This window comes from Rhyacophila brunnea, unplaced genomic scaffold (genome assembly GCF_057557595.1).
Source record: "Rhyacophila brunnea isolate RB1 unplaced genomic scaffold, BYU_Rbru_1.0 scaffold_18, whole genome shotgun sequence".
Classification (NCBI taxonomy): Eukaryota; Metazoa; Arthropoda; class Insecta; order Trichoptera; family Rhyacophilidae; genus Rhyacophila; species Rhyacophila brunnea.
In genome coordinates this window covers 235824-250555 of record NW_028232837.1, presented here as the reverse complement: position 1 = coordinate 250555, position 14732 = coordinate 235824, and the positions used below count along the sequence as shown (strand labels likewise).

At 35.1% G+C, this 14732-nt stretch overlaps 1 protein-coding gene across 1 annotated transcript in view; it reads right to left on the bottom strand.

The window, feature by feature from the left end:
• Positions 1-4593: 4593 nt before the first annotated feature.
• LOC147073066 (uncharacterized) overlaps positions 4594-14732 on the bottom strand; it is a 101723-nt gene continuing 91584 nt past the window's right edge. The window contains exons 11-17 of the mRNA XM_085945275.1: positions 14353-14555; positions 13558-13640; positions 13335-13469; positions 11636-13253; positions 10572-10683; positions 8494-9159; positions 4594-7997 (exon numbers count right to left, since the gene is read on the bottom strand). Coding sequence (XP_085801401.1) covers positions 7367-7997; positions 8494-9159; positions 10572-10683; positions 11636-13253; positions 13335-13469; positions 13558-13640; positions 14353-14555 — 3448 coding nt within the window. The 3' untranslated portion in view covers positions 4594-7366. The remainder of the gene's footprint in view (positions 7998-8493; positions 9160-10571; positions 10684-11635; positions 13254-13334; positions 13470-13557; positions 13641-14352; positions 14556-14732) is intronic.

Here is a 14732-nt window from a genome sequence, read left to right as displayed (position 1 = left end):
ACACGTCGACGTTCGCTCTCCTAATGCCAGCGAGTCCAAATATTCGTCCCGCCTATAGTTGAAAATTATTTTCCGTTTCACTGAAGTATCGTCTGAACCCTCGAGTATAATTGTATTAATAGTACCTACCTGCAGGCCAGACCCCCTGAAAATCGAAATATAGTAAAACTTAATTTTATTCACACCATAATGTTTTTATTATAACAAAAAGTATCTCGCAATTTATTGCTTATTGCATTATTATTACTAATGCACATAAGTAATAATAATGATAATTGTGCCGCAGAAAAAAAATTTTATACCTATCTAAGTATGAAATAAATTCTTTAGAATGCTTTTCCAAATTTTATAGCTGTAAGACTTTCCTGGCTATAAACATTTTTATTATTTGATTATTATTATGATAGAACATTAATCTGTTTTTTAGACTAGGTGGTATGCAGCATACGTATGTACTTAATTTATATTTCAACATTACGTTACATTTACCTAATAAAAGTTCGTGCAATATATTTTAAATAATATTACAAAGTGTGTTTTCTGGGTATTTTGACGCCCCTCAATTTAGCCGCCCGGGTGCTTCACACACCCCACTTGGCGCGCCCCTTGATACGGTACCTCGTGGCTTGGACATTGCAATTATTTTCCTAATATGCCTTTCACAGCTACTGGGGTGTATCAGTGGCGTATTAAGTTATTTTCGTGGAAGTCCAAGACGCTAACAGTTCACTTGCAAAAGATATATTATGTATTAAATAATATAACAATAGCTAAGATTTAAAAGATAATTGATTTTTTTTACACTCAGTTTGTGATACTTTTTTACTACTTTCTTGCCTCATAGAAAACCGCCACTGAAACCTGTGTATATAAAATATGAAGCCATTGATTATTTTAATATAAGTATATACTAAAAAATGTTAAAAACATATTCGATAAAATACAACATCGTTGACAATTTAATTAAAAAATATCTAACTAAATGAATGTGGAAGGAATAGTATTATTGGTCTAACTTGTTTGGTGTATTTTTTTTTTGATTATTCTTGTTTTTTATTTTATTTGTTTTACTTACTATAAAATTATTTTTTGGATTGTTTTTTCTTTACTAATTTGATTTACCTGTAGTTTTTATTCTAAATGTCATGTTTATGTGGTCAATGTGTCTTTTTTAAATAAATAAATAATAACGAGGGATTTGAAAGATGTATGTAGATATTCAATGCATCTACAATCTAGATTCTACATAATTATAAAGTGATTTGTTTGTTATTGTAAATTGTAATACGTGTTGTATAAATGTATAACATGTAAATTGCTGAAATAAATAAATGAATCGGTTTTCTGCAAAAGATTCTTAGGAGAAGTTACAAAGGCATTATGCATCAGGGAGCACCGGGTAGCTGTCGATTTGTGAAAGACTCCAAATACAAATTTATAATAATTACAAGCCTGAAAAGGCCGCAGCGTAAATATTTTCATTCGTCGGTAATACTAATGATCGCATGGTCAAACGTTTTTAATGTTATCAAAATAAAATTCGGACAGCGGTCGTCTTGCATTCAATTTACGTATTTAATTTTTTCTCTAACAATTTAGACACAGAAAATATTTTGTGACGGGTTAATTTTTAAAAAATATCTATAATATACGTGTTTAGCGGGGTTAACAAAAGGGTTCCATGACAAAACAAAACAGTGACAAAACAGAACCACGATAAATATAACTATGAAATTTCAGGAAAAATATAAATTTAATATTGAAATTGTCCTATCTCTATTATAATATGATAGACTTTTAATAGCACAGATTTTCAATACGCCATAATAAACCAAATTATATATAGTGTTGCCGGTAAGCTTAGGATATCTCATCTTGATCAATATAATATGTTCAAAATGGTTGGGTGACTATGTACAACGAAATAATGACCTAACTTAACCTAACCTAACATAACCTAACCTAATCTAAATAAATTTCACAAAAATTAATGTTTCATTTTTCCCCTGGCTGTTCTGTTTTGCGATGTTCTGTTTTTCACTGTTCTGTTTTGTCATGTTACGTAGGCGTAGGCATAGGCAGATTGAGCGTCGCTTGGGGGCGGCAGTTACTCGAAGGGCGGCAAATTAAGGAGAATGATTTCGCATATACATATTTTTTTTCGACCATGTCCGATCCTAATAGGATCATATGGGCCTCCACAGAGTAGAGGTTTGTATTAACAGATTTTGTTTTTTACGAGAAATGGATGTCAGCCACTTGCTCAACCTATTAGGTCCATACCCTGACTCACACACAAATTGAAAAACAATATGTGTACTTGCCAGGCCCAGGATTCGAACCTGGAAAAAGAAAGAAAAAATGGTGTGAAAATAATAAATCTGTGTATTGCTAAATGGCACAAACCAAATGTGTACAATATCCACCAAATAGAACCTCAGATTCTGATGATTTGGGTAAGTGTCTAACATAATTAAGTACCTTTATTAAATTTATTAACTCTTTATATCTAAATTTGATTTTGTATGTTTTAGTGAAATATATTTTGTTAGTAATGTATCCATATAATACTATTTATTAGACATTGGAGTCATGAAAGGGTGATAAAAAATACGGTACTAATCGGCTATACCGGATACAGCGGCAAACACATTTTGAAAATAGCCGATATACTGGATTATTTGTTAGTTCGGGTTAGTTTAGGTTAGGATATGTTAGGTTACCCTAACAAATAATCCAGTATATCGGCTATTCCGGCATCCGGGATAACCGACTAGTACCAAAAATACCGTATAAAAAATAGGGTGGCATTTTGTTCAGGGATATCACTGCGGAATACCACACTATTCAAAGTACATTTCCTATAGCCAGACTCTTCGCAATTTGAGTCTGGCGATAAACAACTAGCCTGCGGGTATAATTAAAGACGTTATATACTTACGAGTTATCGAATCCAAACGCGGTTATCGAACGTGCGTGGCTTAACGGTGACAATTATTAAGACTATCGGTGTCTATCTGTGTCTTCTTCGCTGATTGTCTATGTTGCACCAATTTATAAGTGACAAGAATCTTTCAGTGACTACAAGCCTTGCGTGTATTGGAATGCCGAAAGGTGGGGGACAACACGTTGTTCAACAGCCAAATCATCCGGATGATGATCCTCAGTCATGTCGTCCTAACTAAGAAGAAGAAGATGCAGGTAATATTCCATTCACCTAAATAGTGTCGTGGGTCCCAGGTTCGAATCCTGGGTCTGGCAATTACACATCTTGTTTTTCATTTTGTTTATGACTGAGAGTATGGACCTAAAAGGTTGAGCAAGTGGCTGACATCCATTTCTCGTAAAAACAAAAATCTGTTAAAACAAATCTCCACTCTGTGGAAGCCCATATGATCCTATTTGGATCGGACATGGTTTAAAAAATCCATCATCCTTGCGGTGCGAATGAACTATATTAAGTATGTTAAAAATTTATTATTTATATAATGGCAAATTTGGCACTCGAAATCTATTAAAGACTTCCGTGCAATATATGTTTGAAATTAAGCATGGTCTTAATAGCTAAAGTGATAGTTTAACAACCACGTTCTGTAAATAAAATCTTAACTCTAGAGGCGGCCGTCCACATTGGATTGTAGGGCAAATGGTGATGACGCACCGACTGATTTTGAGACCCCCTACGATAAAAAATATAATCAAACTTTAATTTTCCGAGTGAATCCATGCATTTAATCAAAATCTTTAATATACCAATAAACTTCCAGTAATGATACAGCAGCAAAAAATCGTGAGAAATACACATATTTTTTTTAATTTTGGTATACTATAATGACTAGTCTAAATCATTTGCCAGTAGTGAAGGGTGGAGGTAGGCTGTTAAGATCTACCATAAATAGTGCACATTAAACTTTGTTTGTCATACGTATTTGTTTTTATTGAACTAAGACTAAAATTATTTACAGATGGTGTTGGTTAGTTTTTAAAAATCAATTAAACCCTGCCTAAACCAAACCATAATGGTTTTGGTATATTTTGGGCGATACGACATAATAATTGTGCACACTTTTTCATTCATACCTACGTGTTTGTTTCCGTTCGATTAAGAATACATATTATTACACATATTGTTGGTTCATTTTTTTAAATTCATTATGCTCTGCCTAAACTAAACTATAATAGATAAAAATTATTATTATATTTATAAATTGACGAAAAAAAGATTATTTTTTTGACTATTATCTATTGCGGCTTGGTTTCCGCAGGGCTTACTTGAATATAAAAAAACTAATTAACACCACCTATAAAGGTAGTCCTATTTCGATGAAAACAAATACATATGACTGACAAAGTTTAGTGTGCACTATCTTTATTGGATCTAGACAGCGTAGCTCTACCCTTCGCCGCTGCCATTTACAGCCCCACTTTTAAATTGTTAGGTATATCGGTTGTGTCGTTCGTATCGAAGACTATAAGTGGAAGAATCTCGTATTTAGAAAACCTATAAACTTATAATAATATATAGGAAGTAAAAAATATATTACAAGGATAGCGTGTTTTGTCCTATGAATGAAAGGCCTCCTGTACGTTTAACTTCAATAATATGTATTTTATAGGTACTATTATGATACAAAAATATTTTTTGGCAACAGAAATATTAATACTTGTATATTATTAAATGTGCCATAACAGATGATAATAATAAATAAATAATTATGACTATCGTATATTAAAAAAATACATTTCAACGCTCGATATGTTAGTAATAGTAACTAAGTTCTAACGGGTCTAAGACGATTTGGCACCGGACAACTGGACGCCACGGAATTCGAAAATAAATAGACGTTAGGTACTTATAGGTAATTTAAAAAAAATATTCAATATTATTATTTATATTTCAATGATTATATTATGATTTAATAGTTGGTGAGAATGTAAATATGCAGACGTAAACAATGATTTAATCGTGCATATGTTTAAGTTCCAACGAAAAAAGAGTTTTTTTATTTTATATAAAGCCTTGGGCATGGTAATTCTCAATCCGCGATAAAGAATACGTTATGTTAAGAGTAAAATGAATTCAAACTACTAAATAGTAGATAGAAAATGATTAAAATACCTCGTCTACACGTGTCTACGACAGTGCGGCGTCCAATTGTCCGGAGGCCAGTCGTCCCATTACCATTCTAACACTATATTATTACGAATTATAATTATTGTGATAATAAGCCATCATTTTGTTAATAATATTTTGTTCATAATAAATGCATCTTTATTGTCAAAATCACATCAAGTCAACAGTAAAAATATGGTCCAAAACTATAATTTAATGTAATAGCAACTTAAATTTATTTTTATACTCTACATAATATATAACTATTTTAAACAAATAACTTAATTAATAATGAAAAGTTATTGTACAATTCAAAGTACATAATCCACTATAATATTAATTATTATTGTTAAACTTATGTAAATTTAGAACATGTTGAATTTTAACAAATTGACATTAGGTACATACAATATAATAATTATATTTTAAATATCATCGCATTCGGAAAGGTATGTTTGTTAGGAATTTGTGTTATTAGTTCATACCTACAGGTACCTACATAAATTCTCAACACAATGTTGATATTATAACAAAAATATAACATTATTTATTCCTTTAGAAATTACTAACAAATTGTAAGGCAAAATTTATATACGTACCTATACAATATTGCTTATAGTTTATCATTTTATGGTAAGAACAGGTCACACAATGCGTAAAAGATTTGATGTCCTCATGGGAAGAATCGATTCGCAGCTCTGCGATAAATGTCATGTTTTGGAGGACATTGTACATATTATAGCAGTACAATTCCTCAAATATGAACGACACAGAGTACAGCTACGAATTGGGGATATCTTTGAGAATGTCGACGAATTGAAAGGTGCCCTGGCGGTGGGTAAGACGGAAGAGCTTGGCAAAATTGTAAAGTTCTTTAACAGAATCGGAGTGAGGACCTGCTCGGCTCAAGATGACAGCGAGTCGCAATCAAAGCCTCGGTATTGACGCTTAAAAAAAGAAAGCTTATTAGTAACGTCCCCCTTTCATTTTTAGTCTCAAATTGTATGCAAAATGGTTAGAATTCAATTCTACTTAAAGATGACTAAAAATGCATTGGCATCGTGTTCTGATATATTCTAAACGTTTCAACTGTCTAGCTAGTCGGTAAGTTAGTTAAAAATCGATTGCAAGATTTGTACCGGATAAAGAACCACCGGACAAATAAGAATACGAGCTAAGAAAAACGTTGTAAAATAAAATAATAAAAATTATAATCGACGTTTTATCAGCATAACATCTGCAGATTGAGTATTATTTGGTATTTCCGTTATTCCAGACGATTTCAATTGGAATCCAAATATCTATAAATTAAAAAAAAAACTCCATTCGCATTATTATTTATAAAACTATCCCAAACATACTAATAATGTATCGTTTGTCACAGTATTTCAACTATGATTAGATAACAAAAGATTTTAAACTTTTAACTTGGAAAAATCAATGTATGTATTTAAATGCAATAAAAATATATCTATGGTTAGACATAACTAATTATTGATTAAAATAAATCATAAATAGTATTGTTCAACGTTTGCTCATTTATCACGAATATTGTTTGCTCGTCTCGTAATTCCTTCAGTGAATCTCTTTAGTGGCCGAAGGGTGGAGGGAGGCTGTGAAGATCCGATATAAATTATATACAAAAAACTCTATCACTCATACGTATTTGTTTTCATTGAACTAAGCCTACAATTTAAAGATGTTGTTGGTTAAATTCATTAAATTCAATTAAACACTGCGAAAACCATGCCATTATTATATAATAGTCAAAAAATAATCTTCTATTTATAAAATATCTAAATCATGCATTATTTTGGATATTTGATAGATAGAATAATATTTTGTATCTAAATGGTTTGGTCTATAATTTGAATAAACTAAGCAACAACGTGTGTAATGTGTATTCTTAATTTATCGAAAACAAAAAATGTATGAATGAAAAAGTGTGCACTATTTTTTCGAATTGCCCATAACATACCAAAACGAATATGTTTTAGAGGTAAGGTTTAATTGATTTTTAAAAACTAACCAACACCATCTGTAAATTGTTGTCTTAGTTCATTAAAAACAAATACGAATAACTGACAAAGTTTAATGTACACTATTTATGTTGGATCTTAACAGCCTACCTCCACCCTTCGCTATTGCATATAATAATAATAAAATTACAAAATACTTGCAAGTCGAAAAAATCAAATACCTATTTATAAAAATATTATTATCTAATATTGGTATGGTTATAAATAGTAAATTTCAAGAATTTCGACTGCAGCCAGCGCCATCTGGCATCGAGATGCTGCGACAGACACCGCGGTCGACCGCTGCGAAAAAGCTTTCGCTACCGACCGCCACGGCGCCGCCGGTCCGTCCGGCCGAGACTATCGACATGTTGGTCTGCGAGCCTTCGACGCTCTCCCCGCAATGCTGACACGACCCCTTCCGCGGTCTCTCGGTGCGATCACGATCGCGATCTCCTTGCAGATTCACCAGCAGACTCTGCCGACACAGCTTCGTGATGGTGTTCAGCTTTTCTTTTTCGCCAGTCTTCTGACCTGGCTCCTGTGGTTTGTTTTGATTTTGTTTTCCTTTCCGCATTCGAACTTTCCTGAATTTCGACGCCAGATTTGAGAGTCCGAATCTACTTCCAGACTTTGAAGGCTGGTCCGAGCCTTCGGTCAGGTTACTCTGGTTTCTCGGTAGCGACTCGTAGCCTTTCTCCTTGTTGAACTTGTCGAAGGCGTCTCGCTCCACGTTGATCATGCCGACGGATGCAGATTTCATCAACAGTGTTCCGTCTAGATCCCTTCCTGAACTCGGCTTGGCTGGAATGATGAGTGAATTCCCTTCATAGCTGGTGTCGCTGCCACAACTAATTTGACTTAATCTAGAAAAATAAGCACAAAAACTATTATTATAAACATACCATATTAATTTCATGGGGTTGACAGAAAATACAACAATTTCAGGATGGTGGGTCTCGTGGTGCAGTACTAAAGGCGCTTGCCTTCCACCCGAGGGTTCTGGGTTCGATTCCCGGTGAGAACACAATATTTATGTGACGTTCTCAAAGCCTGGAAGTTTGTGATTGTTCAAAAATATTAACAACCACCTTGTACGAAAAAGCAAGGACATAGTTATTAATAATTCTAAAAACAAAAAAACAATCTCAGGAGTGGGGGGGGGGGGGGGGTTGCCGAGCGAGAAAAAACGACGCAGTAGGTTTGATATTGGCATTCAACCGTAACAACAATCACATAACAAGAGATGCTCGAAAACTGGTGAGTGACAAGAATCCATGGAGGCGTCGTACAGTGTAAATCTTCAACTATGAAGCGGACATGGTCAATAAAGAACAAGAAGATATAGGCAATTTGACCCACCTATTTCCTGCTAAGTCAACATGACTGGATGAATTGCGGCCTTTCTTCATTCCAATCTCGTCGCAGTTGCCGTTGTTTTTTGAACCCGAAGCCAAGAATTTCTCTTTTGCTTCCTTCAGCTTCATGGCTCTGCTGCAGGAAGAGTCCGATGATAAGTAAACTGAATCTGTCTCCACCGGAGCCATCGGCAGGCATGACTTCGACTTGGCCAGCCGTAACAAATCTGAATCAATCTTTTTTCCATACGTCTCCAGTGTTCTCGGAGTGCTCATTTCGTTTCTCGTTAATTTATGACTTTCTAAATTTGGTCCCACCGATGTCTCGATATTTCTGACCGCAGGTCTGGCGGTTACTGCCTCGTTCTGGTATCGATCTAAATTTCGTGGAATCTCTGCTATTGTTGTCGGTATTTCTGAAGGGCGGTGGTCTGGTTGGATGTATTCTTTTCTTCTGCAGAGGGGCGATGTGGTTTTGAGTGACCCGGCGCTGGAACTCTTCAGAATACCTCTTAGGAGTTTTTTGGGAAGCGGAGGAGTCATTTCGGAGCTGTCGCTGATGTTTTCTCTCGAGTAGCCATAGTTTCTTGGTTGCTTTTGATTGTTTTGCTTCATGATTTGTGATGCACTCGCCGATTTTTGAACTTCTTTGTCAAAGAAAGGATTGTTTCTGAAAACATAATATCGTAATGGCTTTGTAAATTAAATCAAATTAGGCAATTTTTATATTTGTACAATCTATGGATAGGCGAAAGAAGCAAATACAGTACTCTCTCAGTAATCCGCTACCCCAAAAACCAGACAAGTGTCCAATTAGTGAAAGCGGCGGATTATAGTGCACACATACAAAATATGGTAAAAATTAAAACAGGTATTTCGTAAAAATAGTTTTTTTGAGAAATTCGTACTAGAAAATTACGGTTTAATTTATAATCAAAATCAAGTATTTACTAAATTATACATATTAAAAACTAAGTTTATTAACTAAATATTAAACAGTAAATCATTTGACACAACCAGTTGTTCAGTGAGGCAGATATTCTTGAATGGCTTAGGATTCCTGATTTTCCCTATGACGAAAAGCTTCATTTTGTGTGTCCCGGTTGAATTGGAGGACGTCATAATTATAGTGATGCGGTCTTTGGGCACTTTCCTCCCTGGTACATTACTTTCTTCGCGATTTTATGAAGGGGAAGCGTTGTACCTATACTTGTAAGCGGCGGACGACTGAATTTGACAATCGTATACCGGCGAATTATAGCGCTTGATTTTGTGCTTTCAACTAGTAAAAATAACGGCGGATTATAGTAGTTGTCGGATAATTGAGCGGCTGATTATTGAGAGTGTACTGTATTTCCATTTAATTGGCAAAAGTGCATTATTCACGTGCAATCTTCACACTAATCTACAATTAATTCAAATAGTTGACTAGGTAACTTATTATAATAATTATATTAATATCTTCGGTATATACAGTTATAATTTTTTTAATAATCTGAAAAATATTAGGAGGCAAATACTTATATGCATAACGCATAAATATGACTAAGCATCAAAAAGCAGCAAAAACGGAATGTAGATCGTGAATAAAAGTCCATAGTGCAATGTAGGTATACGTTTTGAACATACATAATTTTGAAAAAAAACTTTCTGAGAAAATATATTACCTATAACTAATAGAAAAAATCTTTTTTGAAAAAAATAAGCCACCCTGGCAGGGAATCGAACCCTGCATCTCCCGAGTTTACGCCCCATCCGCGCATTACCTCTATGCTACGCGGTGACATACTAATTGCGACAAATTTTAACTTTTAACACCTACTTATCAGCGCTCTTCTAAATCAAGCTACTTTGGCAATCGATTTTTGTTTATTAAATCAAAGTAGATACCTATTACTTAAATTACTAACCGACGTCGTGGGCACGGTCGTGAATGGTACATTCTTAAATCTTGTGAATTATTCGTTGAATAAAAGAAATAGTTAAGTATATGTTTTGATTTAGAATCAATTTTTATCCAAGACTATTTTTAGTCAATGGTGTTCATTTTATACCATGATAGGTAAATAGGTTTTAATTTACCTTACGCCGGGGTGGTGGATTGACCTATTTGTGTCATGCGCGAATCGCTCCTGAGATCTTGGAGATCGCCATGGTGGTGTACTTGCCCCTCCCTGGGGTTTTGGATCGTTTCCTTAAAATATCAATTATAATCACTTTACCACGTCCTCCTAAATAATAATGATATAATATGCATATTATCATGAATAATATTAATATAATAAACAATCTTAAAGAAAATGGAAATCTTGAAATGGAAATGGGTAGGTATATCGCTCGATGACCAGATGATCGCTGGACAACTTGAATCAACCAGTGGAATCCAGAAGAGACTGGACTATCTAAAGTGTGATCACAAGCACGCGTAATCAATGAAGTACCTGGTAGTGTAAGCAGAGTCGGATTTACACTTGAATAGTCCCTGAGCTAAAAAGTATTGAAAGGGCCTTAAAACGTGATCAAAACGTTATTTCAAAATAAATGGTACTTAGTTTCTTTATACTTTATTTTATTTATTTTTAGTGCTAGGGTACCAGAGAACTCAGAAATAATGGGAACTGAAATACCTAACGGGTAAGAAGAAGCAGGCAAGATCTCGAGTAAGGAATAATCCGGGATAAATTTAAACACGTGTCAAGAATACGTCATAAGTCGAATACTGACAAGTGCTCTCGGTTTATGCATTGACGCTCATTTAATATTGGTGTATTACACTGATTATACAATATTGCACGTCTATAATGCGTGGTTCATTTTCGTAGGACACTCACACATTCAAAAACCTGCGTCAAAATGTACTGTATTGGTATATAGCCTATCGGAATTCTATTTATTATCTGTTCTGTGTACAGCACTCGGGTGCTAATCGATTCGGGGGCCCTGGGCTATAGCCTCTTTAGCCCTATGGTAAATCCAGTCCTGAATGTAAACCCGAATAGGATGTAGATATCAAGGAGAGGCATTCGTACTTCAATGAATCTAGAATGACTGAGATAATGAGTTGATATGCAATCATAATATAAAGGATAGATTTCAATTCAGTGAAGTCATAAATCTCTTAAAACAACTTAAAATTTGGCGCTCACCTTCTTCATTCAATTTCATGTTGTACTTTTGTATCATAATTCTAATAGACGGAGCAGTTTCTTTTCCCAGATGCTTGTCCCGGCGTGATGACGGTGGTGAAGCCGGTAACGGAGGCAAAGCACTAGAGGTTCCCGGAATACTTTGAGTACTGGATCGCGATAGTATCGGACTTCCTTTGCACCCGCCTAGAAACCTCTCTCCGGATCCTCTTCTCACCGGTAATACGTCTTTTGAATGGTATATCGATTCGTCGGAGGCATTTCTACTTCCCAATAATGTTCTGGATGAACTGTTTAGTTGCGCTTGTTTTCTGAGGAAAAGGGGAGATGGCGTATGCGACCTGATATTACCGAGTGACTCACTGGTGACAATGCTGAACTGTCTTCTGGTTTGTTCATCCAATTTTGGCGAACCTCTCAATTCTGAAGGAATAAACGATTCATAGTTACTATTGCTTTGTGCAATTACAGCAGCTTCTCTAGATATTTGAGATTCGAATTTTCTTTCATTGTTGATAACAATATCTGGTAAGTTTTCGTCCGCTTCTTCTTGGCAATGTATTAGATCAGCTTTACTTTTTTCTATAGAACTCGCAATGTCCTCTAAGTTTACTCCTATAACTGCTTTCGTTTTTCCTTTACTGTCCCTTCGGACAGGCGAGAAAATTTTCCTGGTCGTCTTGACGAACACGTCAGGAGTAGTATTTCCATTGCTCTCTGCCTGAAATTCGATACCCTCATGAGGAATATCGATACAAATTTGGTCCGGTGACAACAAAATTTCGACGGAATCTCCTTTTTCTAATGAGGAACCTTTTGATTTTGAAAGGGCACTATCTAAAGATCTCTTCTTCGTAATTATTGCTCTTTTATCTGGCATGGGAGAATCTTTATCAGTATTTGTAGCTGACTGGTCAGTCTGCGTATTGGATTTAAGTTTTAATACAAAAACATTATCTCCGGAGTCGGTATTGGATTGCTTTTCGAAGCTATTCTGGCGAGGATATGCGACATGGGTATCGGACGTGCGTCTAGTCCTCAGAAGTTTTCGTCTCCGAGGAAATTCAATCGTTACTGTACTAATATCACCTTCTGTATCACTTTCGGAATGTATCGATTTTTCTCTCTCCAGTCTCTGTCTCGATTTGGTTTTTCTTTTGGCACTGTTCGTCTGATTTTTGTCGATCAATTCTTTCATTTTCTTCTTCGCACCTTTCGATTCCTCATTTGAACCGCTGCCGTCTTTCGCTTCTTTCTGAATTTGCGTATCGTCATCCGGATTACAGATTGTAACACTCACATCGCAAGAAGCGCTCGCAGTGACTTTGATGTTTTGTTCGTGCGGTGGTTTAGACTCAGCTTGTGCTTTTACTGCAAAATTGGTTTCCTTATTTTGCTGGGTACCGCTAATTTGTTCTTTAATTTTGGGTCTTTTTAGTGTATATGATATACACAAGTTGCTATCCCTTCGTTTTAAGTTGCACTTGTTGCATTCGGACTGAAGTCCTTCGATAGTTTTTAAAAGCGTTTTTATATCTTCAGATAGATTGACGGAATCTATTTTTCGCTTGCTCATAGATTCAAGCCTCGACAAACATCGATTATTAAATGTTTCTACCTGTAAGCATAAAAAACGATGTAATTATTGAAAAAATAGTACCTAGTTTAGTTTCTATACAATAACAACGCAATGGAATACCTTTTGAGCGAAATCATTTGCAATGCTTGATTTATAGTCGGCTGAATCTTCGCAAGTTTTCCTAAAAGATTCTGCACTAATGCAAAATAAAGACGCATTTTCGTTGAAATGTTGCAGACGAGTTTTCAGAGTATTCTAAAAGCATAACGAATTCCATTTAATGACAATCGTGTTAATTTTCAATCAGTTAATTAATAAGATGTTAAGACTATTCTATATTTACCCTTAAGAGTTCTTTTTCTTTTGTCAAACGGCCAACCCTTCTTTCTAATTCACCAATCTTTGTAACTGCTCTTGTTGCTTGCCCTGTAAAATACAAGATTTAAAAAATATTGAAACATAATATGGATGGCGTTCATTTTAAACGCGTTCACCTCCAACTTGGATAAAGAGGTTCCTTTTCTGGATGCTGCAATGACGAAACCCTTGTGTGCATTAAAGCCAACCCCTCTCATGAGGTAAAAGAAAATCTATCCTCTGGTTACTCGTCCTACAATTCCTGGCGGTGCTGATCTTTCGAGTGAGCTTCACATGGGTATATTATAATATGGAGGGGGTTTCGTTCATCAAATTAGTACCGCAGATAAGTTGTCGTAGTATTTTTAACGCCAATAATTGGTTTATTTTAACTGGCAATTATTGCTAGTTGTTCATATGGTTCACGTGGACATGCAAGGCTGTGAGGCGTGGTATCTGACCAAATATTAAGATCGATGACTCAGCGGAATCCTAGAGTTACGCTGGTACAACCGTCATACTTTCTCGAGTTCTTGATCGGAAAAGCCGCTTTGTGTAACATGCAAACAAAAATGTGACATAATGGTTTTTGTGACAAAACGCCATTGATTCCCTTGCCATGACTGACCCTCCCTCACCCATCAGCGATGCAATGAAATCAATTTATACGCGTTACATAGCAAGAGTCTTAAGTTTGTTCCTTATGATCCGAAACTGGAGTATGACAGGGTTAAATAAAAAAAAAATGGGTAGTACATAGTGTTTTTTAAATGTTAGGTACCTTTTAACTCCTCAATCTGTTGCAAAACATCTTCACATCGATCGTTAATATTTCCAAGGCCGTTGAGAAATTTTTGTACTGCTTCTTCTTCTAGAAGTAACAAATTGACGGCTTCACGTAGTCCCGAGATTTGCTCTGTGCAAGGATGAGGCGGAATTGGTGCGGCGTGAGCTATAGGGGATAGCTTCCCTTCCGAGTTTTCACTTAAAAAACATAATGCAGCTAATGTATTAAAAATATATACATATATACTTTAATGTTATCGAAGTGAAAGACTATTCTATTCAATACAATTTTAGTTTCAACGTAGTTAATAATCTTTTGATTAAATTATTTTGTTATTTTAAGAATAATACACATGGTTTCAGAATGCATTAGTT